Consider the following 23362-nt stretch of genomic DNA (forward strand, 5'->3'; position numbering starts at 1 on the left):
CCCCCTGCAATGCAGGAACACATAATCAAAGCGCTCCCAACATACGTTCATCCAGCCTCTGTTTAAAAACCTCCAAAGAAGGAGACTCCACCACTCTCCCAGGCAGTGAATTCCACTGTCGAACAGCCCTGACGTTAAGGAAGTTCTTCCTAATGTTTAGGTGGAATCTCTTTTCCTGCGCCTTGAAGTAAGGGTGCTTAAAGTGGCTTACAAACTCCTTTCCCCTCCTCTCCCCATAACAGACCCCTTGTGGGGTAGGTGGGGCTGAGAGAGTTCTGAGAGAACTGTGACCAGCCCAAGGTCCCCCAGCAGATTTCATGTGTAGGAGTGAGAAAACAAATCCAGTTCACCAGATAAGAGTCTGTTGCTCATGTGGAAGAGTGGAGAATCAAACCCGGTTCTCCAGATCAGAGTCCACCGCTCTTAACCACTATGCCATGCTGACTCTTAGGTATTTGATATTTACTTCTTCCTTAAAGTGCTGAATCTTTCTTATGTATTTTAATTGTTATATTATTTTGTCTAAAAAGCCTGCACACTATGTAGCCTTCCTTGAATAAATGTAAAGTTGGGTATAGCAAGCCCTCTGCTCCCAAGCAGGCTTTAAATTGGCCCTGGTCAAACTTGCACCCCTCCAGATATTATGGACTACAGTTCCCATCATCCCCTGCCAGCATCGCTTTGACACCTAAGTTTGACACCTAAGAGAGGTGGACATGCACACATGCTTAAAAAAACTGGCCATCCTTTGTAGACACAGTGGAGTTTGGGCACTGCGGCTCTTTGGTTAAACTATATCCTGACCTGATGTTTCCCCAAAACCCATGTAGCATTATTATGATTGCTAGAATTGTTTTTGCAAGGCACGGATTGCAGGAGTTAACCCCTAGAAGCGAAGAAAGGATAGAAAGAAAGAAGTAAAGAGATTTATCAGTTGATCAAGCTGACATTCTTGAAGAACAAGAAAGATTGACTGCCCATTGAGTGCAGTTGAAAACCCATCGCTAGAAAACTGAGTGTTCTTTATTTTGTATTTCACGTTTTAATGCAATCATTAAAATTACACCCTTTCGGCCTTACCTACCTTACAGGGTTGTTGTGAGGGTAAAACGGAGGAGAGGGTGTAAAGTCGCGTCGGGTCCCCATTTGGGCAAAAGGCAGTGTGCAAATTTGGCTGCATGCCCTGATCATTTTTGCTAGCCCTGTCCTATGGAAAGGGGGGAGGGGAGTTAACATGACCCCCCCCAGAAGAGACCCTTTGCCCAGGTAGGAATGAAGGGGCTTTGCCAGAAGAGGAGGGGGGAACAGGCTAGACTGATAGGCTTTGCCTGTTGGCTTCGGCTCCCAAGGTTGCTAGAAGGGGCTGGGCTCCCAGAACTGGTGGGAGGGGGGGTGGCCCCCCTGGAAGCGGTGCAGCCCCCCGCCCTCGCCTCCAGGCCCCGCCCTCTTGCACCTGACGTCAGCTCCTGGGTTTCTCCTGCCAGAGCTCCCCTTTGCATTTGGAGTGTGGACTCGGGCGCGGCGAACAATGGCCCGGTGGCGGCTCGCCCTGCTCGGCTGCCTGGTTCTCGCCGGCTTCTGCAGCAAAGGTGAGCGCCGGTGCCCGGGAAGGGAAGACCGGGTGGGGGTGGGGGGTCAGGTTTGCAAATGCATTGCAAAAAATACATGCATAGATATTTCTTGACAGCATTTATTTTCTTGACTTTGCAAGTGCGATTCTGGCTGGGCGCGCGGTCCGGTCCGGAGAGCTGCGGCTGAGATATTTGGGGACCGCCGAGCGCAGGGGAAACAAACAGCCCCCTTCCCAATCCTCACATTCCCGGGGAGGGGCGCGGGGTTTTCAGTTCGCCAACCGGTGCTTGATGGCTTCTCTTCCTTGGGGGCGCCTCGCCCTTCGCTCAGGTGGATGTGCGCAAAGATCTGGCTGGGGAGGGGGGGACATTGAGGGGTTAATCCCCCCTCCCCCCCCCCAACAAAAAGACCACCCGTCCCTCAGTGTAGACAGATGCCTTTGCTGTTGCACACCGCGGGCAGGGAGGACTTTGCAAAACCGCCCGCCGGTCCACACCCACTACTCCAGTGTGGAGCGGCTACTGGAAGGCGTTTGCAACTGGTGAGGAAGAAAAGGGGCGGTTGAAGCCCGGTGAAGCGGACGGACAGACCGGTTCGGGGGGCTTTTGCGCGGGGGGGGGGGGGTTCGGGTTTCTGCTGTTTCTGTTTTGCAAGGGAAGGGGGGAAAATACAGCTTTGGAAGACTCTGCAGCCCGCAGCCCCCTCCCCTTGATCTCTGCCCCCCCCGCCCCGTCCCCCGGGAGATCTAGGTATTAAATCTTCAGGCGCTGCAAATGTCTCCCCGCCCCATAAATCTCGGAGGATAAAAGCACCAGCAGGCTGGGTTTGATGTCTCCTTTGTGAAGAAGGCTTCAAAACGGGACCGGGGCGGGGAGGGAGGCACAGCCCTTTTCTGCCCCTCCCCAGGCCAGGCATTTTTTAAATGCCCATTTTGCGTGGGTTGGGAGCGCCCCCCCCGGGCGGGAGGTGTGATCTGGAAATGTCGCTGGCTGCCACCATGGAGAGTCTGGTTGGGATCCTGGAGAAAACGGGTCCCTGACACCAGTAGTCCAAGAAGGAGGGGAAAAAACCTGTGTTTGTGGGCAGGTTTTGTTCTGCAATGAAGCCCCCTCCCACTCTGAAGAAGGCACCAGACACAAGCCATGTTTCGTTGGGCGTGCTTAGAGCAAATGTGGCTGAAACAGGAGGGGTAAGGACCCTCATGTTAACCCCCCCATGTTAACCCACCCCTAGTAACCCCCCATAATAACCCCCACACAGTAGGCTGAATGGGATTTCGGAACTGGGTGAAATCAGTAAGGAGGCAGCAGGCACAGATGTGAAAGAAGGAAGGAATCTGGGTCTTTGGGGAACTTAGCCATGTTGGTCTGCAGTAGAAGAGCCGGGTTCAAGTCCAGGACCATTCCAGGGACCAGCAAGATTCGGGGGGGAGACTCAAAGGGCACTCTTCGAACCTTATACCCCCTCCAAATCTTGAGGTTCTCTCAGGTGTTGCTGGATTCCTAACAACATTGGGACACACCCTCCAAAAAAAATGGGAAAAATGGGTGTTGTCCAGATCGCCCTCCCCCTCCAAAAAATTGGGAAGATGCAAGCATTGACTGTGAATTAAGCACAGGGTGGATGCTCAGGGGAGATCAAGAGCAGAGGAAGAGCAGGTGGGACCACTTTGCATACCCCCTCCCCCACCCAGCCTCTCACCCTCCATTGAAAGGAGGACACAGAGGGATTGATTCTGGGCACGTGGCAGAGTAGATGCCCCCCTCCCTCCTGTCTGGGCACAGAGAGCACAATCGGAGCAGGCTGCAGCGTCAGGTAATTGTGGCCCAGTTGCTATTTGCCCGCTTGCTCTGCCCCTCCCCGGTCCTTCCACCACTGCGCCCCTTTCCCAAAGTAGCTCCATTGGGTTCTCCCTGGGTGCTGTTCCTGTTCCAGGCAGGTTCTCTTCTTCACCTTCTCCCTTGGAGAAAAGACCGCCTCCTCTCCTCTGCCACAACTGGGGTCTCTCACCCATAGTCCATACTTGTCGGAGATCTCAGCAAGAGGGTTGAGTGTGTCGCAAAGTAGGAATGGTGGAAAATGGGTGGCCTGTGTGTTTTTTCTGTAAGAGGAGCATCCGACAATGAGGATCAAACGATGGCACTTATGTGTCAGGCGCTGCTGCGGAACAAGAGGCGCTTTGTAGCTCTTCAGGTGATGGATGTTGTAAGAAGCAGACCCATAAAGGGATTTCTTTACCCGCGCCCTGAACGTGTGGTGAAGCTTGACGTTTCTGTGAGTGGAGAACCCACAGGCTGAGTAGGACTATATGCTGGTGGTCAGAGATTTTCCAGCAGTTGTCATGGGTGTGTGAGAGTGCTTGGTTCAGCTGTTAGCCTGAGGGGGGGGTGGAGAGAACAGATTCGAACCCAGATCCCTGCTGCCTCAACCCAGCCATTTTGTTCAGTAGAACATGCCTTCTCCAAACAAGAGATTTTGGAAATGTGCCCCCTTAAGCCCCAGCTGTACAGATGTTCTTGCTTGCGCTATTTATTTGCTTATTTAAAACATTTTTATGCGGCCTTTCCACCCGGTCAGAGTTTCTAAGGCCATGTGTTATTTTTTAAAAAATTGAACACTTAAAATACATTTAAAATTAAACAAATATTCAATAAAAGCACATAAACAGTCAACACCAGAACCAGGAAAGAGGGCCAGTAACGGTTCTTGGCGGACTGCCAAACTAAACAAAGAAGTCTGACCGATATAAGGGCATATAACTCATCCTTTGCATAGATCAGATCCTACCCTGTTTCCCCGAATATAAGACATCCCCTGAAAATAAGACGGAGTGGAGGTTTTGCTGAAGTGCGAAATATAAGGCATCCCCCGAAAGTAAGGCGTAGCAAAGTTTTTGTTTGGAAGCATGTCCGACGAACAGAACATAGAAAAATAAGACATCCCCTGAAAATAAGACATAGCGCATCTTTGGGAGCAAAAATTAATATAAGACACTGTCTTATTTTCGGGGAAACACGGTACATTCAGTTGGTGGCATCTCTGGATGCTAGTGGACTGGACAGGTGTGTCTTTGCCAATCCGGAGTAGCTTTGTGTGTTTGCACAGGCTGGGGGGCTCTTCTAACTTCAGGGGGTGGCTTCCTTCTGGACAAACAAACTCTAGCCTTTGAATTCCTCTGCCCCACCTTCCGGGAAACACGTGTGCCCCAGTTGTGTCTGTTTGTGTGCATGAGGTGTGTGCTGTCTGAATAATGGAAGAATTGCATGGATAACTGGGAAGGCTGCGTCCCATGCAGCTGGCGATCTCTCGGTTAGCTCTCGTCCCAGAAGCTGAGCCGTAAAATATCTGCAGAGAGGCTCCGTTCCTGGACTTGAGCCCGAATTCCACTCTCTGCCTGCTGCTTAATGGGAAAGGCCTGTTCAGCATTTCCCACCCTAGCTGGGCTTCTCGGCTACCTTGTGAACTTGGTGCAAAGGCGGAGGAACTCGGGGGTCGGGACCTCTCACATGGAACTGCTTTATATTGACTGAATCAGACTCATCAATTTCGGTCTCGGCTTCTCAGGCTGGCGGTGGCTGTCCAGGGACTCAGGCAGGGGTCTTTCACATCACCTCCTGCTCAGTCCTTTTAAGGGGAGATGCCGGGGTTTGAACCGGGGACTCTTTGCGTGCAGAGCAGATGCTTTGCCACAGCGCCACGGTCCTTGCTCAATGCTGCATTCAGCCATGATGTACTGAGATGTGTCGCGCTGGGCATACGCCTTGCTGCCATGCGCGGGCTTCTCTCCTTGCTCCGCCTACCCCGCTTCCCATGCAGAAGTTTGTTCCTGATTCGATGTCTGAATGTGGCGCCTGGGTGAATGGATATTTGCTTTCCAGATGAGGATTGGTTTGAGATTTAGACCTCCAGATTGTGAGCGATAAACTTGAGTTCATCTGCACTTGGTTCAGTGGTGGAGAATCTGACCAGCATGCAGAAGGCCCCAGGTTCGAGCCCTGGCATCTCCAGTTAAAAGGATCAGGCAGTGGGTGATGTGAAAGATCTCCACCAGAAACCCTGCCAAGGATTGAACCAGGAACCTTCTGCACGCTGTGCAAATTCTCAGACGCTGAACCACACGCAGCCCCTCCCTTTTAACAGACATGAGATGCCTCATACTGAACCAGATCAAGATCAGCACTGCGTTATCTTCTCAGATTGGCAGTTAACGTTGGCCACTTGGGATCTACTGTGCATTATTTACAGATCCTCAGGGTAAGCTGGTGTTCCACCTCGCAGGGATGACCTTTTAGCAACTGTAAAGCTGTGGTGGTTTGAGCACTTTCTCAAAGATATTTGGGGGTCTTTTGGCTTTGGCAAGGTATGGGGTGGAGTGGCTAGCCTTTTCCCCCTTGTGGCCTCTAGAAACACTCATCGATAATGATGCCAGTTTGAGGTTGGGAAACACCTGGAGATTTTGGGAGTGGAGTCCTGGGAAGGTGGGGTTTGGGGAGGGGCGGGTGGGGCAGGGTGGGGCCTAAACTGGGTGGAATGGCATCAGGTCCCCCCTCCACAAGTAGCCATTTACTCCAGAGGAGCTGATCTTGGTTATTGGAAATCAGCTGTGATGGGAGATATCTTCAGGTCCCACCTGGAGATTGGCAACCCTCCTCATCCATGTCACTTCTTCAAAGACATCGTTACATACATGATGGGAAGTCATCATGTGATGGTGCAGAGAATTCTGGGAATGAGGTCACAATTGTGAAGACGAGTTTGCAGTGTAGACCTACCAAGGCAATGACAACATGCCCTTCACCTTTGTAAAATGTGTGGCACCCTCAAAGCCAGAAAGTTTATTTATTTATTTATTTATTTATTATTTGGATTTTTATACCGCCCAATCCCCGAGGGGCTCTGGGCGGTGTTGCTTTTCTTCTGTAGCCCCCTTCCCCCAAAAAGAAATGCTTGAGGGAGGAAACTAGGGGAGGGGGAGAGATGGAAACGACTTCTGTGATTTGCCAGGGGAATCCGTTCTGTTTTTTAAAAAACCTGCCCCTCTAAGCCAAGGTCAAGGTGAAGCCATTAAAAGGGTGGGGAGGAGAGAGGGCTGAATCCCAGGGTGTGGAGCAGTGTGTAAATCAGTGTGTGTGTGTGTGTGCACGTGCAGGAATGCTAAACACTTGGTTTGGGGGTGGGAAAGGTGTGGCTTTGGTATGGGAGCCCCTCCCGGACAACTTCCACTCCCTTCTCTGAAACTGGGAATGCATTCTAAACTAGAGCACTTGCCCCAATAGGTCAAATTACACCATGCGTTATTTTTCCCTGGCCGGGCAGGTCAGCAGATGTGGACTGAGAGCTCTCAGCTTTACAGGCATGTTTTGGCCCGATTCAGACTGTGACTGCAACAAAGGAGGGGGACGCTTAAGTCCCCCCCACGCCCCCTGTTCTCCCATCTTGAAATGCTCCTGAGATCTGCTGTTTGGTCCCACTGGAGAATCTTAAATGTGTGCACCACCATGAACTGGTGAAGCATGAAACTTCCAGGCAGACGGTGTTATAAGAGACAAAAACTTGGACAGTTTCCTTAAGGACTGGAAACCCTTTGCGGACTACCTACTGAAAACACATACAAATAGAGAAATAACGGCAGGATTCGATATTTAAGTGAAAACAGCGGATTGGACTAAAGTAGCTTTACAAGAAGGACTACAAGTGAAAGAAATGCAGATTTAACCATAAGAACAAAGCTAGATGTGTGTTCAAATCCATAATGAGGTAGCTGGAAGTCACCATATATATATGTAGGGATGTGTGTGTGTTTTCTTTTTCTGCTATTATTGTATGGGGGGAGGGGATATTAGATTTGTTTTTTTCTTTTTCTTTCTGTATGTGTTGTCTACATGTGTAAAATAAATCTAACTTTCTAAAAACAAACCAATAAATCTAACTTTCTAAAAACAAACGAAGAAACAAGAAACTTCCATTCTGCAATCCCAGACCCAGGGACATCCCAGGAGCAAACGGAGTATAAAGTTAGGCCCCAAGAGGCATCTGGAGAAATCCCTTCCTCTTTGTCTATCCCTGCAGGGTGGACTCGGTTCTTCCTGTCACTGCGGAGGCTTGAACCACTAATGGCAATTGCTCTGCAAAAAAACCGCTTGCCATTTGGCTCCTGAAACTTGGCTGATGTTTTGTGGGAAAGAAATCCCTACGTTCAGCAGGATTCACCCTCTTGCCTTTGGGACGCCTCCCCCAAACCCGCATTTCTCTGGAAACCTGCAGCTTCAGCTTTGATAGTTGCCAACCTGAAATGATTTGTATTTTGGCTTCTTTCCTCCCGTGGCTCTCTCTCGCCCCGTTGGCATGTGGATTGTAGGCTGCTTGGGGCAGGGACTGTCTCTGTTCTGCATCTGCTGCTAGGAAAACGCAGCGACCTGCAACTGTGCTGCAGGGAAAAATGGGAGCCTTAACCGGGCCAAACTTCTCTTCCTTAACTTGTTCTGTTGGGAGAAAGCACCCCCCGCCCCCCTGGTCCTTCTGTGGATTGTTCTTCTCCAAGTGGTCTCTTTCTCTTGGACTTTCCCACTCGTTCTTTTTTTATCCCCTCCAGATGCTATTTCTTTCCTCCCTCTGGCATGTGTGGTGTTCTCTGCCCCCCTCCCCCTTGATTTGTGGCTCAGACCCTCCACCCCATCTTCTTCCGCTTTGCTAGCGAGCTAAATTCCCAGGGGGCCACAACGTCCCAGGATCCCTTTTCGCCCCCTCTCTGGGCCAAAACGTTCTGATTGAAGATTCTCCGCCTTGCTTCTGGCCTTCCGATCCCAGCCGCCCTTGTTGCTCTGCCGTGGTCCTCGGAGCCAGCTCGGGGAGCTCACGATGCGCCGTCATGCTTGGCAGAGCTGCGAGGTTTGTGTCTGGACAATTCCCAGGCAGGCTAAATATGGTTAACCGAAGCCGGGGGTTGTTGAAGCGGTCTCTGTGAGCCGGGCCACACGTTTCTCCCATGACCCCGGCCTCTCCGAGTATGCAGCCCTCTCCGCACATACACTGCCGAGAGTTGCGTGTGTGCATTCTGGAAAGCGTCTGGGAAAAGACCAGGCGAGCAAGCTTGGAGCCGTTTCTTTACTGAGGGTTGCTGGCTTGCACTGAATGAAAATGCAACTTCCAAACTGTGAAGTGCTAGAACAGAACCGTCATCTTTGTGTCGGAGCCTGTTTAGATTCACACGGACAAGACTGCGAGGCAAGACTTTTAAGCGAGGGCAGATTCCAGTTAGTTTGAAATGAAGGAGGGCAGTAAGATTTTGGCGATTAGAATCGTGGAGTTGGAAGAGACCACAAGGGCCATCAAGTCCAGCCCAGTTCTCGCTGTTGATGTTGTTACAGAGTCTGATCGATGCCGGTGCTTTAGGAATCCCTTATGTTTTGCCGGTCGCCCCATTTCTGTATAGCTTGTAGGATCTTAAAGTTTAGAAAAGAACAAAAGAGCCCTGCTGGATCAGACCAGTGGTCCATAGGAAATCATCTTATCTTGCTCAGTGACCAACCAGTTCCTCTGAAGTGCTATCTACAGGGCCAAGGGACTGAGGCCTTCAAAAAAACATTGGTAGAGCTCTGCTTCTGGTTCTGACCCGTAGGTGTCAAACTCGTGGCCCTCCAGATGTTATGGACTTCAGTTCCCATCATCCCCTGCCAGCATCATGCTGGCAGGGGATGATGGGAACTGTAGTCCATAACATCTGGAGGGGCGTGAGTTTGACACCTGTGAGTCTAGTCCAGTGGTGGCGAACCTATGGCACGGGTGCCAGAGGTGGCACTCAGAGCCTTCTCTGTGGGCATGTTCAAACAGAGTCCCCCTCCCCCCCCCCCACACATCTAGGCTGGCCTGGGCTCGATTATTAGTATTAAACCTAAGACCTAGTTTTGGTGAAGCAGTGTAGGTAACTCTGTAAAGCGCTGTTAAACCCCACTGATTTTCATGCAAAGAACTAAAGCTCAATCCTTTACCTGGGAGTAAGCTCGGTTGCTGGCAATGGGGCTTGCTTCTGAGTAAACCCTCCTAGGGTCATGTTTCACCCGTTGGAAGAGTTGCCCGGTTGCTTCAAAGCAAAGCCACTGACTACCACCAAGCTTACTCCCGAGTAACGCACACCTTCTAAACAAAAACCTCAGTATTCAGGTTAAATTGCAGGGGTTGGCACTTTGCGATAAATAAGTGGGTTTTGGGTTGCAATTTGGGCACTCAGTCTCGAAAAGGTTCGTCATCACTGGTCTAGTCCATCATCCTGCCTCACACAGTGGCCGTCCCGTTCCTCTGGAGGGCCAACCACAGGGCATAGAGGCTGAGGCTTTCCTCTGAGGTTACCTCCTGGTGCTGGGATCCAGAGGTTGACTGCTTCTAAGTGTGGAAGCTCTTTTCATAAACACAGCTGGAAACCACTGATCGCCCTACCCTCCATGCATCTTTATAATCCCCTTTTAAAGCTGTCTATGCCTGTGGCAACCCGGCTTTGAATCCCCACTCCGGCATGGAAACTTGCTGAGTGACTCTGGGTCAGTCACACACGGTCAGTCTTGACCCGGACCTTCAAGGAATAGCGGGGTCCTAATGCAGGAGGCAGGTAACAGCAAACGTCTTTAGTTTTGAAAACCCTACAGGGTCGCCATAAGTCACCTGAATGCCTGGGACCACCCGATACCCTCTGGCAAGAAATTTCACATTCTAATCACTGTTTAAAGAAGGAATTTATTTTGTCTGTCTACTGCCTTCCAGCTTCCTCAGATGCCTTCTGTTTCTAAGATTTTGGGAGATGGCATTTGAAGTTACAAAGAAAGAGATCTCAAAGGACTGATTGGTTTTTCTGTGCCCTTCCAGGAGGATTTGGAAGTAGCCACGTGGGCAGAGAACACAGACAAAGGTTTGCTGCTTGAACTTCATGGTCGCCCCCTCCCCTCCCCTCCCCTCCCCTCCCCTCCTCTCCTCTTCATTTGCAGAGTTCAGCCACCCTCCCCCCCAGCAGCTCCCAGTTCCTGGAGTCATAAAGCCTCTTTTGCCAGTCCAGGTTCACCTGCCAAGGAAATCTCAGCCACAAAAGCCTGTTTTTGATAGCCGTCGGGCTGCGAGGCATGCCACCTGGGGAGGGTTTGGCTGCAAAACCCCGACAGATGGGGCCGGAGCTGGGAAAGCCAGCAAAGCCAGAAAGAAGTGGAAGCTGTCAGCTTCCAGACTGTTCCCGTTCCAAACTGGCCACAAAGTCCCTCTCCAGAGAAGACCCCCTCCACCCTGGGCTTGAACAAGGGGCTTATTCTGTGGCCTCTATTTCCACCAGAAGCTCCCAATTGCTCTGCGGCAGCTATTTCAAAAAAGGAGAGAAGACGAGTTTGGGTTTACACCCCGGCTTTCTCTCCCGTAAGGAGACTCAAGGAAGCTTACAAACCTCTTTCCCCTTCCTCTCCCCCCAACAGACACCTTGTGAGGCAGGTGGGCCTGAAAGAGTTCTGAGAGGACTGTGACTGGCCCAAGGTCACCCAGCAGGAGGGTAGGAGTGGGGAAACAAATCCAGTTCACCAAAGTCTGCTGCTCACGTGGAGGAGTGGGGAATCAAACCGGGCTCTCCAGGTAACAATCCACTGCTCTTAACCACTACACCACGCTGCCTCTTATCATGCAAGTATGGCGAAAATGCTTCTCCTGGCCACTTGTCCTTGTCACACCGTTGCTCTTTTATGACATCTGTATCTCGTCTCCACCTTGGAGGAGGCTCTTTTCATCTCTCAACAATCTAGGGATGCCACCCTCCAGGTGAGGCCTGGGGATTCCCTAGAATTACAGCTCACCCCCAGACGACAGAGGTTTTAAAAGGCTGGAGGAGTAAGTGATATTTTTCTTCTGGGATGTGGATTAAGATGGAGGAGGCACTAAGGGCAGGTCTTGTACCTGCGGGCGTCTTCGTCTCCAGGCGTCCACACCAGTCTTGCTATGACGTTATTGCATTGCTTGATGCATTTATTGGCTCAGCCTGTTAGGACAGATTCTCTTAAAGCCATTGAAATGTACGCGGTGCCGCTTTGATGCTGCCCAGTCTCCCAGCTCTGACGCCACTTCCCGTTCCTCCGCCTGCTCACATTGTTCCCTCATTCGGTTCCCTGAGATCTTAATGAGCATTAAGTAGCCCCTTTCAGAGAATTTAAAAGTCGAGATGTCGCGGCAGCTTGTAAAAACAGCGGTCTGAATGACTGAAAGGCCCACACTTAAGAATGGAAATGGATTTGGTTTGGGCCTTGGGACTGGGAGGTGGTTAAGTGTTTTCCCTGCATTGGAATTCAAGGCCAAAGGACAGCTATGATCAATACCTGCCAAAACGGAACCAAAGACAGTGTCCAGATAGCATAACCTTGGGAGACCGGAAAACTAGAAAGGATGTCAGACTGCAGAACGCAGGCGCCATCCGAATCTCCGAGGAGGATGAATAGAATAGAATAGAATAGAATCTTTATTGGCCAAGTGTGATTGGACACACAAGGAATTTGTCTCCGGTGCATATGCTCTCAGTGTACATAAAAGAAAATACATTTGTCAAGAATCATAAGGTACAGCACTTAATGATTGTCATATATGAATAGCTGGCAAAAAGAGAAAATAATCACAAAAGGTCACCCAGAAAACTGCCTTGTACCGAATCAGACCCTCGGTTTGTCAAGGTCAGTATTCTCTACTCTGACCGGCAGCTGCTGTCCAGGGTTTTTCACATCACCTGATCCTTTGAACGGAGGATGCTGGGGCTTGAACCCGGGATAATTGAGGGACTGGAGCACCTTCCTTATGAGGAGAGGCTGCAGCGTTTGGGACTCTTTAGTTTGGAGAGGAGGCGGCTGAGGGGGGATATGATTGAAGTCTATAAAATTATGCACAGGGTAGAAAATGTGGACAAAGAGAAATTTTTCTCTCTTTCTCACAATACTAGAACCAGGGGGCATTCATTGAAAATGCTGGGGGGAAGAATTAGGACTAATAAAAGGAAACACTTCTTCACGCAACGTGTGATTGGGGTTTGGAATATGCTGCCACAGGAGGTGGTGATGGCCACTAACCTGGATAGCTTTAAAAGGGGCTTGGACAGATTTATGGAGGAGAAGTCCGTCTATGGCTACCAATCTTGATCCTCTTTGATCTGAGATTGCAAATGCCTTAACAGACCAGGTGCTCAGGAGCAATAGCAGCAGCAGGTCATTGCTTTCACATCCCTCATGTGAGCTCCCAATGGCACCTGGTGGGCCACTGCGAGTAGCAGAGCTGGACTAGATGGACTCTGGTCTGATCCAGCTGGCTTGTTCTTATGTTCTTATGACCTTCTGTTTGCAGCACAGATGTTTTGCTTCTTAGCCTTGGCTCCGTGGTCTCCCATGGTCTTCAGCCGCTTGATTGTGACCTAAAACTGGGTTGCAGCCTAAGGTGGGCATCCCTACCAGTGCCTTAGAAAGGGAGAGAGAAAAGTAAGAGAGAATACAGGACTCCATCTGGGTTTAGTTTAGTGGGGAAAAATAAATTGTTCATTAAAAGAGATTGATACCGTGGAACATATATGCTCTTTAGGTGTCCTTTGCTTGATCAGCCTCGCAAAGACATTTTGGGCCCGACATTGGAGAGATTTAAGATGGTTGCTAATGGGAGTAGATTTTAACATTACATTGTCAGTTGCCAGATTTTGCTTATATCTTTGTAAATTGAAGAAATCTGAAAAAAAAGAATTGAAGGATCTAGTGATTCTATTTAAATAGGCTATGACAATTGCCATCATAAGTTCTTGCTATCTCGGTTAAACTCTGCTGCTGAAATATAGAAAGATGAATGTTTTAACTATATTTTATATTAAGGTGGATTTTAAAGTTGTTTTTATTTAAATTGTATTTTAAACATTTGGTCTAAGACCGTAAATAAATGTGATTGTCTGATACACTAAGTCAAAAATTAACCAGGGTTCTATGTCATGCGTTAGTATTACTGGTGTGCTTTGGAGGAGTGTGATGGGCATATTCTGGAAATGCTTTTTCCCATCCAGTCCTGGGCACAGAAAACAACCGGGGCTGCTATTTTCCTTCCCTGGGGAGGTCCCCTGTTTTGACAGGATTGCGTCTCTATCCCCAAACATCACAGCCCCTTCTGTCTGCAGAGCTTGCAACAGATTCATCTTATTCCGTCCGGCGTCTTCAGAAGGGTCTCTGTTTTGGCTTTCTCCTCTATCGTCCCTTGGCTAATCGGACAGGGTCAATCCATGTCCTGGAGAGCTACGGAGGCCTTTTGTTGCCCAGGGATGTTGTCACTGTTGAGGTCATCCATGGCAGCTCCCCCCCCCCTTCCACTCCCCACACTTTTAGCAAGCAATGCTCAGTGGGCGTTTGGGAATGGGAGGGGTTTCTGGGGAGAATGAGGTCTCTGTTCCCAGCCCGTTTTTTCTGTGTCCTCTGCCCTCGCTCCGAAAGTCCCCTCAGACTCCTTGTGGCTGTGGTGCCCTGAATAAAGCGATTGTGTTGATCCCCCCCCCCCCCAGCCTGCCTTCCTGAAAAGAAGGAAAGAGGATGGACAAACAGACTGCCTCTGACGTCCACTGTAGGGCTAAGAGCTGCCCTGTGAACCTGGGGGTGAGTTAGCTCCCAATTATGCAGGCAAGGTGGCTCTTCTGTGCAGTGTGAAGACCACGTCCTCCACGGCACTGCCCAGAGCCCTTTGAGGGCAGGGCGGTATAGCAAATATGCTATATAAATAAATAAGGGGTGGCCAACCTATTGTGCTCCAGATGTTCATGGACTACAATTCCCATCCTCCCCTGCCAGCATGGCCAATTGGGGCTGATGGGAATTGTAGTCCATGAACATCTGGAGAACCATAGGTTGGCCACCCCTATGCGGCGGCGGCACAATCTAGCTTGTTGCTGGTGGGTCCAAACCTCCCAAGTCTCCCATTTCTCCTCCCACGTGGCCCTTCCTGAGAACTTGGCAACAGCTGGTCTGACGTGCCAGCCGAGAGCTTCTGTGCCAAGATGAGGGACAGCAGGCTAACAAAAGTCACGTTCTCTGCTTTGTGTTGGGTAGCACATGCTGGGCATTCCTGGACCATGAGTTCACGGCAAAGGCAGGAAATTATCTGTGCCAGGGGGCCTCATGGGGGGGGGGGGCACAGGGTGACATGATATTCTGACGTCAACCTCGGCTCAGTCAGACTCCTTCCTGGTGCCAAGGGAAGCCTGGCATTTGGGGACAGGCTTGCAGTTCTCCCTCGGATAGTGTTTTCCACTATCCGATCAGGGAGGCGGGGTAGAATTTTGCCCCCCTGCTTGTCAAGATGGTGCTCTCCCCTCCAGGGAGAGCGCTTAGGGTCAATTGCCTGAGACTTTATCTTTACCTTCGCTTCCATTTCTCATTCTTTCTTTCCACCTCCTTTTCTCCTCTTTTTGCCTCTTTGGGCGTTAGAGGGGCAGTTTTTCAGCACTGTTGGCTGAGACAGGGAAGGAGGAGTCAGAGGCAGCCACACCAGTAATGCCGTCAGTGGTTGCAATGGGGGAAGACGAATTCCTCTCCGGAGAGGACTTGGGAGTCTCGATTGTGACTGGAGCTACAGCACTTGCAGCCTCCTGGGTGGGCACACTCCCAATAGGGCTGCCCCCACCCCTGCTTCATCCAGCCAGGCTTCCTCTATGTGGCAAGGAAAGGCACCAAAACATTGAGCCAGAACATTGAGCCACGGGAGGACAAGATGGCCGCCATTGATCCCAACACTGCTGCACCTGCCCCAGAGCAGCAGGAGGACTCTAGAGCTCGGCGGAGGGAGGAAGAGACCGCAGTCTAGCTCTCCAAACCCCTGACAACCCCCAAGGAGACTGAGATCAAGATGGGGAAGGGGTAACATAGCCCACTCAGGACCATCTGTCCCTATTCAAGAAGAAGAAGAAGATAAGAGTTTGGATTTATATCCCCCTTTCTCTCCTGTAAGGAGACTCAAATGGGCTTACAGTCTCCTTTCCCTCCCTCCCCCCACAAACACCCTGTGAGGCGGGTGGGGCTGAGAGAGCTCCGAAGAACTGTGACTAGCCCAAGGTCACCCAGCTGGCATGTGTGGGAGTGCACAAGCTAATCTGATTCACCAGATAAACCTCCACAGCTCAAGTGGCAGAGCGGGGAATCAAACCCGGTTCTCCAGATTAGAGTGCACCTGCTCTTAACCACAAACCATGCTGGCTCAGTGGGTTGATGCTTTACGAGGAGAAATGCAGGAGCAGATGTCTGCCTTATCCCAGCAGCGTTTGGGAGCCATTTCCAGCTGACCAGCCCCCTTTCCCATCAGGAAAGGGATCAGCCCCAACACAGCTGCAGGAGGGGGCTCTTCATGGCCCACCAAGGAAGCCAGAAAGAGCAGGAGGATCAGCCCACGTGGAGGAGCATCTGTAGCATCTGGAAGTGATGGTGATGCTGTGGAGGAGGGAGAACTTCTCTCCACGGATGAAGAGGAAGGAGACGTTCAGGTCCCCAACTCTCTGGTGGACCAAACCCCTTCTTAATTGGGGTGGGCTGGATTATAATTTTTAGCAAAATGGGTTGGGACCAACTCTGTCTCAGGGACTTCGTGCATCCCACCGTGGACTCAGCAACTCTGCCTCCGGGCCCTCCCCACTCCTGTCTGTAGCAACCGCTTGCGGTGGCGTCTGGCCTACCCAAACCTGGTCTGTTTGCAAAGCCACTGTCACCGTGTGCTCCGCCCAGTGTGAAGCCGGCTTTCCCTGACTCGTCTTCAGCTGGTTCCAGTTCCCTCCTTCCAGATAAATGTATTAGCCTCAAACGACCCCGTCCTGACTGCCCAGGGACGTGCTCCAGATCTGATTGCTCTAGATGAAATTAGGTCTTGCGTCTTGCAAGCCAGAAGGACAATTGGGGAAAAAACAACCCTCTGGAGAAGAGTCCTAAGAGGAGAGTCTACCTGGAGGTTGCAGGAGGCTTTGGATTCAAGGGCAGTAGCCCTTCAGGTAGACCAACAAGATTTGGGGGGGGGGGGGGCTAGAAGCTTCTGACACTCGACTGACAAAGAGGGTGTCGTGGGTCTGCCTGTCGATGCCTCCTTAGGTGAAGGACAGGTTGAGGAAGCTGGCTTCAGCCCTTGAATGCTGCACGACGACCCATCAGATGCAGAGAGAGAGTTTTGGGCCAAGACCAACATGCCACATCCTCGGCTCTGCAGTCCTGGATCTAAAGCAGAAGCAGCTGGCAGCTTCATCCCAGGGTTGCCAGGGCCCTTGGGAAGGAGGCGCGGGTGCGCATGGTTGGCAGTTCAACACAGGTCAATCTTTGGGAGCTTGAGTCACTACAGGATCAGGGCTTACAACCATGGAGGCTGTTCAGCCATTGATGAGTTGGGCCTGTCCCTGGGAATCTTAGCAGGGTTCCCTAATAAAAGCAGCCAGGAAAGGCCGAGCCAATGGGGAAGCAGCGTGTCCACAATCTCATGTGCATGCCACTATTTCTTTCCTTCTTCCGAACATTGGTGTGTTTAACTTCCTGGATATGATCTGACTCAGGGTTATCTCAATGCGTGGGCATACCAAGCGGTTGCCCCAGGGGCCCCACAAGCATGGGGGTCCCATGCTAATCTATGCATGTTTTGACTTGCTGTCACCAAATACATATTACACTATACTAAACTATGAACATCTGTTATTGGAAAATGTAGTGCATTACATCCTCAGAGACATCTTCTCCACAAATACAGTATCACAGTTCTGAAGGTATTTGTTGATAGCAACCAACTAAATAAATATAGTGTAGGAATGGATCAATGTAAAACCCATTGTTAGTTTTGGAAGTGCAGTGTTTGTCAAATAAGAGGCTCTGATGGGATCTTTTTTTATCACGAAAAACCAGGGTGAGAACTTTGTCTGGGGAATGATTAGATTACCTTTTCTAGCATCCGAATGAAATATCCAATCCCTAATCTCAAACCCAGCCAGTGAAGAGTCTAATGATTTATCCAGTAGGGAATACCAGCCTTTAGTGTTGTTAAGGAGAGTTATCCAGAGTGCCTGATCCCAAACCGTTTTATTGCAGTCCAAGTATCAAAACCAATCAGGCAAATTCAAAAGGCAAGTCAGGGCTGCCTTATAGGGCACCGAGCAAAGAAGTGTTCTGGGTCCCTACCTATACAACCACTCACAGAAAACCCCCAATATTGTTCATTATCTTTAGTAAAACACATGGTAAATATGCATTTTTCCCTGTCTCTTGCATAAAGGACTAAGGGTTAAATTTTTGAGTAAATGCCTTTTAGGTAATGGAAGTCCAGCATGTATGGAAAAATGGGTAAAACTTCTGTCCGATACGGATCTGCTCATTATCTACTAAGTTGCATGTTTTGCAGCAGCTGCTAAAAAGATCAGGGCTAAACATGCTGAAAGTAAACAAGACTTAAACATGCAATGCCTGTAGTAAGATAACTAGATTAGCTTGATTTTCATGTTTTAGCCTGCAATATTGCAGTATGTTTTGGGTTACAGTTAGATCTATATTTATTCTTTTAAATGTTGTACTAGTTTTATATGTCAGGGGCTGCAGGGGCCTGTGGCCATATGCAATAAAATATGACTGACGGTTGAATACCTGTGCTTCAACACCTGGACTTAGTTTTGACTATGCTGTTTATGTCTCACCTTGGTTACTTTCCTGAACCTGGGCAGAAAGCATTGGCTCTCGAAAGATCACATCCAAAAAATCTTGTAGTTTCTAAGGCCTCTTCCGCACATGCAGAATAATGCACATTCAATCCACTTTCACAATTGTTTGCAAGTGGATTTTGTCATTCCGCACAGTAAAATCCAGCTACAAAGTGCATTGAGAATGGATTGAAAGTGCATTATTCTGCATGTGCGTAAGGGGCCTAAATTGGTCCTGGACTTCAATCTAGCTGTTCTACTACAGGCCCAGAGGTCTCCACTTGGGATTCTTGCCCAGGAAGGCATGTCTTCTAATTTTTTTTTGGCCGAACTCAAAAAGTTGGGCTTGATCCAGCGTTGGGGCCGGAGTACTGCCGTCTGCATGGCGGATCCCTTCTCCATCTCCTGGAACAGATGGGCCAGTGCCGAGGAGCGTCTCCCCAAAAGTCGTCTCTCTTGTTTATATGCCTGGGATTGTTTACTCTGGCCTCCCTCTGCATCTGCTCCCCTGAGTCCAGCCCGATCAGAATAGCACTGGATCAATTTAAACGCATTACTTCTGCTCTGGAGCCCAGCCAGACGCTCCATTACCCGTGCTGAGATGGGAGCCTGCCACTTGCTTGCTGGTTTCCGTTTGTTCTCCATGACTCTTTGGAGATGTTTTTGGGATGTGTGGAAGGTCGCTGGGGGAGGGAGAGAGAGAGCACCTGAATTGTCAACTCAGCTCTCCCTCCCTCCCTCCCACTCTCTCTCTTTCAATACCTAATGTCATCCAAACCACTTAAACACGCTGCCTTTTTCCAGCCTGTCCTTGCCGTCTTCCAAGAATTCTGCAGGCCTGCTGGGTTTAGTACAGATTGCCTTTTGGTTGGATGCTCTTGAACATTGGGGGGAGTTTCCATCCATACTTGAATTTCAGATACCTCCTGCCATGGTTGGGATGGGCAGGAATTTCTGTCTGTGCTGTCAAGACGCAGCTGACGTGTGGGACCCCTGTAGAGTTTCAAGGCAAGAGATGTTCAGGTGTCATTTGCCATTGCCTGCCCCTGCGCCATGGCCCTGGTATTCCTTGGTGGTCTCCCACCAAGATATTAACCGAGACCGGCCCTGCTTAGCTTCTGAGATCTGAGAAGATCAAGCTAGCCTGGGCCATCCAGGTCAAGTCAGGGGTATCTACGGGATCAAGTTAACCCCAGCTGTTCTTTAGCCTGCGTGTGGACTTTGAAATGGGCCTCTGGCTCCTTTGTTTGCATTTCCCAAGCAGCAGCTGCTGTAGGTGTCTGGCTGGACCTAATCCAGCCCTGCTTCACCCCATTTGGGTGGTCTTGAAATCCTTTTCCTGCTCCAGCAAATGAGCCGTGTCTGCTCCTTGTGGGTGTTGATGGGGGAGGAAAAGGGAGTGGAAGCAGAGGACCCTCAGCCTGTGCCGTAAGTGTGGTCCCCCTCCCCCCCGTGACACGTTTGTCTATGGATGACCCCCTCTTGGAGGGTGAGGGAGGGCTGGGACTTCAGGGCCAAGGACTGAACAGCTGGACCAAAAGAGGCAGGAAAGCTGCATCCAAGACCCCCTGCCTCTAATACGAGACTGAATGGAACCAGGAACATCCCATGATGATGATTCCACACAAGTCTCTGCCTTTTGCCCCTGAACTGCTCGGTCAGCGCAGGTGAGAGAAGACCCTTTAGAAAGCTGAGAAAAGGGAGGCGTAGATTATACTCGAGAAAAAGAAGGGTTGGTTTTGATACCGCACTTTCTCAACCTTCAAGGAGTCTCACAGTGGCTTATAAACTCCTCCCCCTTCCTCTCCCCACAACAGACACCTTGTGAAGTCAGTGGGCCTGAAAGAGTTCTGAGAGAACTGCGACTAGCCCAAGGTCACCCAGCAGGCTTCATCTGGAGGAGCAGGGAATCAAACGCGGTTCATCACATTAAAATCTGCCGCTCATGTGTAGGAGTGAGGAATCAAACCTGGTTTTCCAGATTAGAGGCTTGTGTGCGCTATCTCCCCCTCCATTTTCAAAAGGTCATTTTGCTAGCTGAACAGACACACAAATGGTCGTGGGGACCAAGTCATCCATTTTGGTGTTGATAAAAGGATGTGTGGAAAATCTATGTAAGAGGAAATAACGAACAACTGTGCCTGTCGTGGGAAGAAAGATTAGCTTTGATCTGCGTTTCTCAAATTGATTTTGCCATTCATGGTCTTTCATGTATCTTTATCTGTTGTTATCTTCCGCCAGCAGGTGAAGACTCTCCTATTTGACATTCTTATTTGACATTCTCTTATTTGCGTTCTTTCCTATTTATGTTTAATTGTGTGTGTGCCAGAGGCATTCCGGGGGAAAATGGCCTGCAAAATCTGCTCTAGGCACCTCCCCCTGCACCCCACTTACCTTAGTCGGCGGAGGTCCCAGGTAGCCTGGCTAGGCCAGGCCGGGGGGCGCCTGGTGGCAGCCCAGCCACACTTCTCCTTCAGCTGGTGGGGCCAGGCCAATCCAGCCTGCAGCCGGCTCCTGGGCCGGCTGCTAGGAACAGCTGGGCTGGTAGCTTGCTGTGGGCCCACCGGGTGCCCCCATGTGACCCAATGGGGGACGCCCAGGATCAAGTGGCAGATACGCCACTGGTGTGTGCATGTACTGGTGTTTAGTGTTTCTTAATTATGTACTCTCTTGAGGGCCCAAATTGGCCATAACAATGCCAATAATAATAACAATATAACAACATCAATTATTATTAGTTGGAAAAAGCAATGGGAACTTCCAGTATTTGGGAAGCAGACACGGAACATAGGTTCGCAGATTTTGAGTTGAGCATGGTAACCAGCTTTTTTTTCTAGCAAGTGAGCGGGGAGAGGGTAGAGTTGCCAGCTTCCACGTGGGGCAAGCCACTTTGAGCCTGCTGTAAAATAAATAAACCTGGAGCTGTAAGGCTGGTGCGCTGCCACAGCAACGCACAGTACTGAAGAGGCTCCGAGCTGGGCCTGGGCTGCTGGCAGTTTCGCAGAGAATAAAGTCCAAGGTTACCAAGTCCGTGGGAGAATCCAAAGAGAAGTCAATCAGGCCAGAAGTCAAATGCTAGGAGTGCATTCAGCAACCAGGAGAATCCAAGAATCAAGGTCAGAAGGCGGTCTGTTGTCAGTCAGGTTCGGAGACAGCAATGGTGTATAGGCAAGGTCAGGGAGAATCCACTTTGCAACCACAATTGCAGCTCCTGCCCAAGGCTTTTTATTCCTCAGAGCTACTTGCCTGGGGCTGCTCCTGCAAAGGCTCTGGGTAATGCCTAGCCTGCAGTCTTGCTGAGCGGCGTCTCTCCTTGAAGGCCAATCTCAATCTCCGTCTGCACCTCAGGGTTGTATCTGGAAACTCAGAGCTGCTAACATCGTCTTCAGCCCTTATGATTAGTTCTGAGCCAGAAGCCTGGGTGAGTTCAGGCTCTATGGTTCAGTTGGCTTCTCTTTATAAGGCTCCATTAACCCTTTCTCAGGCCAGCTATCAGCTGCAGCAGGGGCTTCTTCAGAGGAACTGTCAGTTGCGGGGGTGGGGGGAGGGAGGAGGGGATGACAGGAGCTCGCTTTGTGCAGGGAAACTGACTAGCAGCTGGGCCTGAATATTGAATCCTGCCTGGCAACCAGTGCACATCTGCCTTCTGCCTAATTTGTCTTCACTGCACTGACGGGCACTCCAGATGGGTGGTGACTGGATACAGGGTGGGTTCTGGGGTGCTTAGAATCATAGAGTTGGAAGAGACCAGAAGGGCCATCAGGTCCAACCCTATGCCATGCAGGAACACACAATCAAAGCACTCCTGGCATATGTTCATCCAACCTCCGTTTAAAAACCTCCAAAGAAGGAGACTCCATCACACTCCCAGATAGTGCATTCCACAGTCAAACAGCCCTTACTGTCAGGAGGTTTTAAGAACATAAGAACTAGCCTGCTGGATCAGACCAGAGTCCATCTAGTCCAGCATTCTGCTACTCGCAGTGGCCCACCAGGTGCCTTTGGGAGCTCACATGCAGGATGTGAAAGCAACGGCCTTCTGCTGCTGCTGCTGCTCCTGAGCACCTGGTCTGCTAAGGCATTTGCAATCTGAGATCAAGGAGGATCAAGATTGGTAGCCATAGATTGACTACTCCTCCATAAATCTGTCCAAGCCCTTTTTAAAGCTATCCAGGTTAGTGGCCATCACCACCTCCTGTGGCAGCATATTCCAAACACCAATCACAAGTTGCATGAAGAAGTTTTCCTGATGTTTAGGTGGATTCTCTTTTCCTGTACCTTGAATCCATTACTCCTGGTCGTAGTCTCTAGAGCAGCAGAAAACAAACTTGCTCCCTCACCAACATGACATCCCTTCAAATATCTAAACATGGCTATCATGTCACCTCTTAACTTTCTCTTCATCAAACTAAACATCCCCAGCTCCCTAAGTCTCTCCTCGTAGGGCATGGATTCCAGACCTTTTCCCATTTTGGTTGCCCTCCTCTGGACCCGTTCCAGCTTATTAGTATCCTTCCAGAATTGTGGTGCCCAGAACTGTACACAATATTCCAGGTGAGGTCTAACCAATGCAGAATAGAGAGGTACAATTATATCCCTCAATATAGACACTATACTCCTATTGATACAGCCCAGAATCGCATCGGCTTTCTTGGCTGCCGCATCACACTGCTGACTGTTTAGTTTGTGGTCTACTAAGACTCCCAGATCCCTTTCACATGTAAGTGTTGTCAAGCCAGGTGTCACCCATCCTACGTGTGTGCTTGATAGTAGTTGAGTGTTGTTGCTGGTGGTGGAATGTGGGATCATCAGGGGTTGCTCGACTTGTGCCGTGTTCCTTGCTCCAGGACTATGGTGGAGCCAAACCAAGCCTGTCAGATGTGAAGAACCACCTGGTTCCACCCTTGGATCATCAGAAGGGGGGGGGGGGAATGATTCCCTTGGCTGCATGTATCAGTGTGTGTGTGTGAGAGAGAGAGTGTTGAAGAATCTGTCACATAGAGTTGCCAGCCTCCAGGTGGGGCCTGGAGATCTACCAAAATTCCAACTCAGCCCCAAGCCAGAAAAACCAGTTACCCTGGAGGTCATGCCTGCTTTGAAGGATGGACTCTGGAATTA

At 50.1% G+C, this 23362-nt stretch overlaps 1 protein-coding gene across 1 annotated transcript in view; it reads left to right on the top strand.

Moving 5' to 3' along the window:
• The first annotated feature begins 1467 nt into the window (after nt 1-1467).
• The window catches only part of MCAM (melanoma cell adhesion molecule), a 47076-nt gene continuing 25181 nt past the window's right edge, over nt 1468-23362 (top strand). The window contains exon 1 of the mRNA XM_048512917.1: nt 1468-1589. Coding sequence (XP_048368874.1) covers nt 1529-1589 — 61 coding nt within the window. The 5' untranslated portion in view covers nt 1468-1528. The remainder of the gene's footprint in view (nt 1590-23362) is intronic.

The sequence above is a fragment of the Sphaerodactylus townsendi genome, linkage group LG12, assembly GCF_021028975.2.
Source record: "Sphaerodactylus townsendi isolate TG3544 linkage group LG12, MPM_Stown_v2.3, whole genome shotgun sequence".
NCBI classification, from domain to species: Eukaryota; Metazoa; Chordata; class Lepidosauria; order Squamata; family Sphaerodactylidae; genus Sphaerodactylus; species Sphaerodactylus townsendi.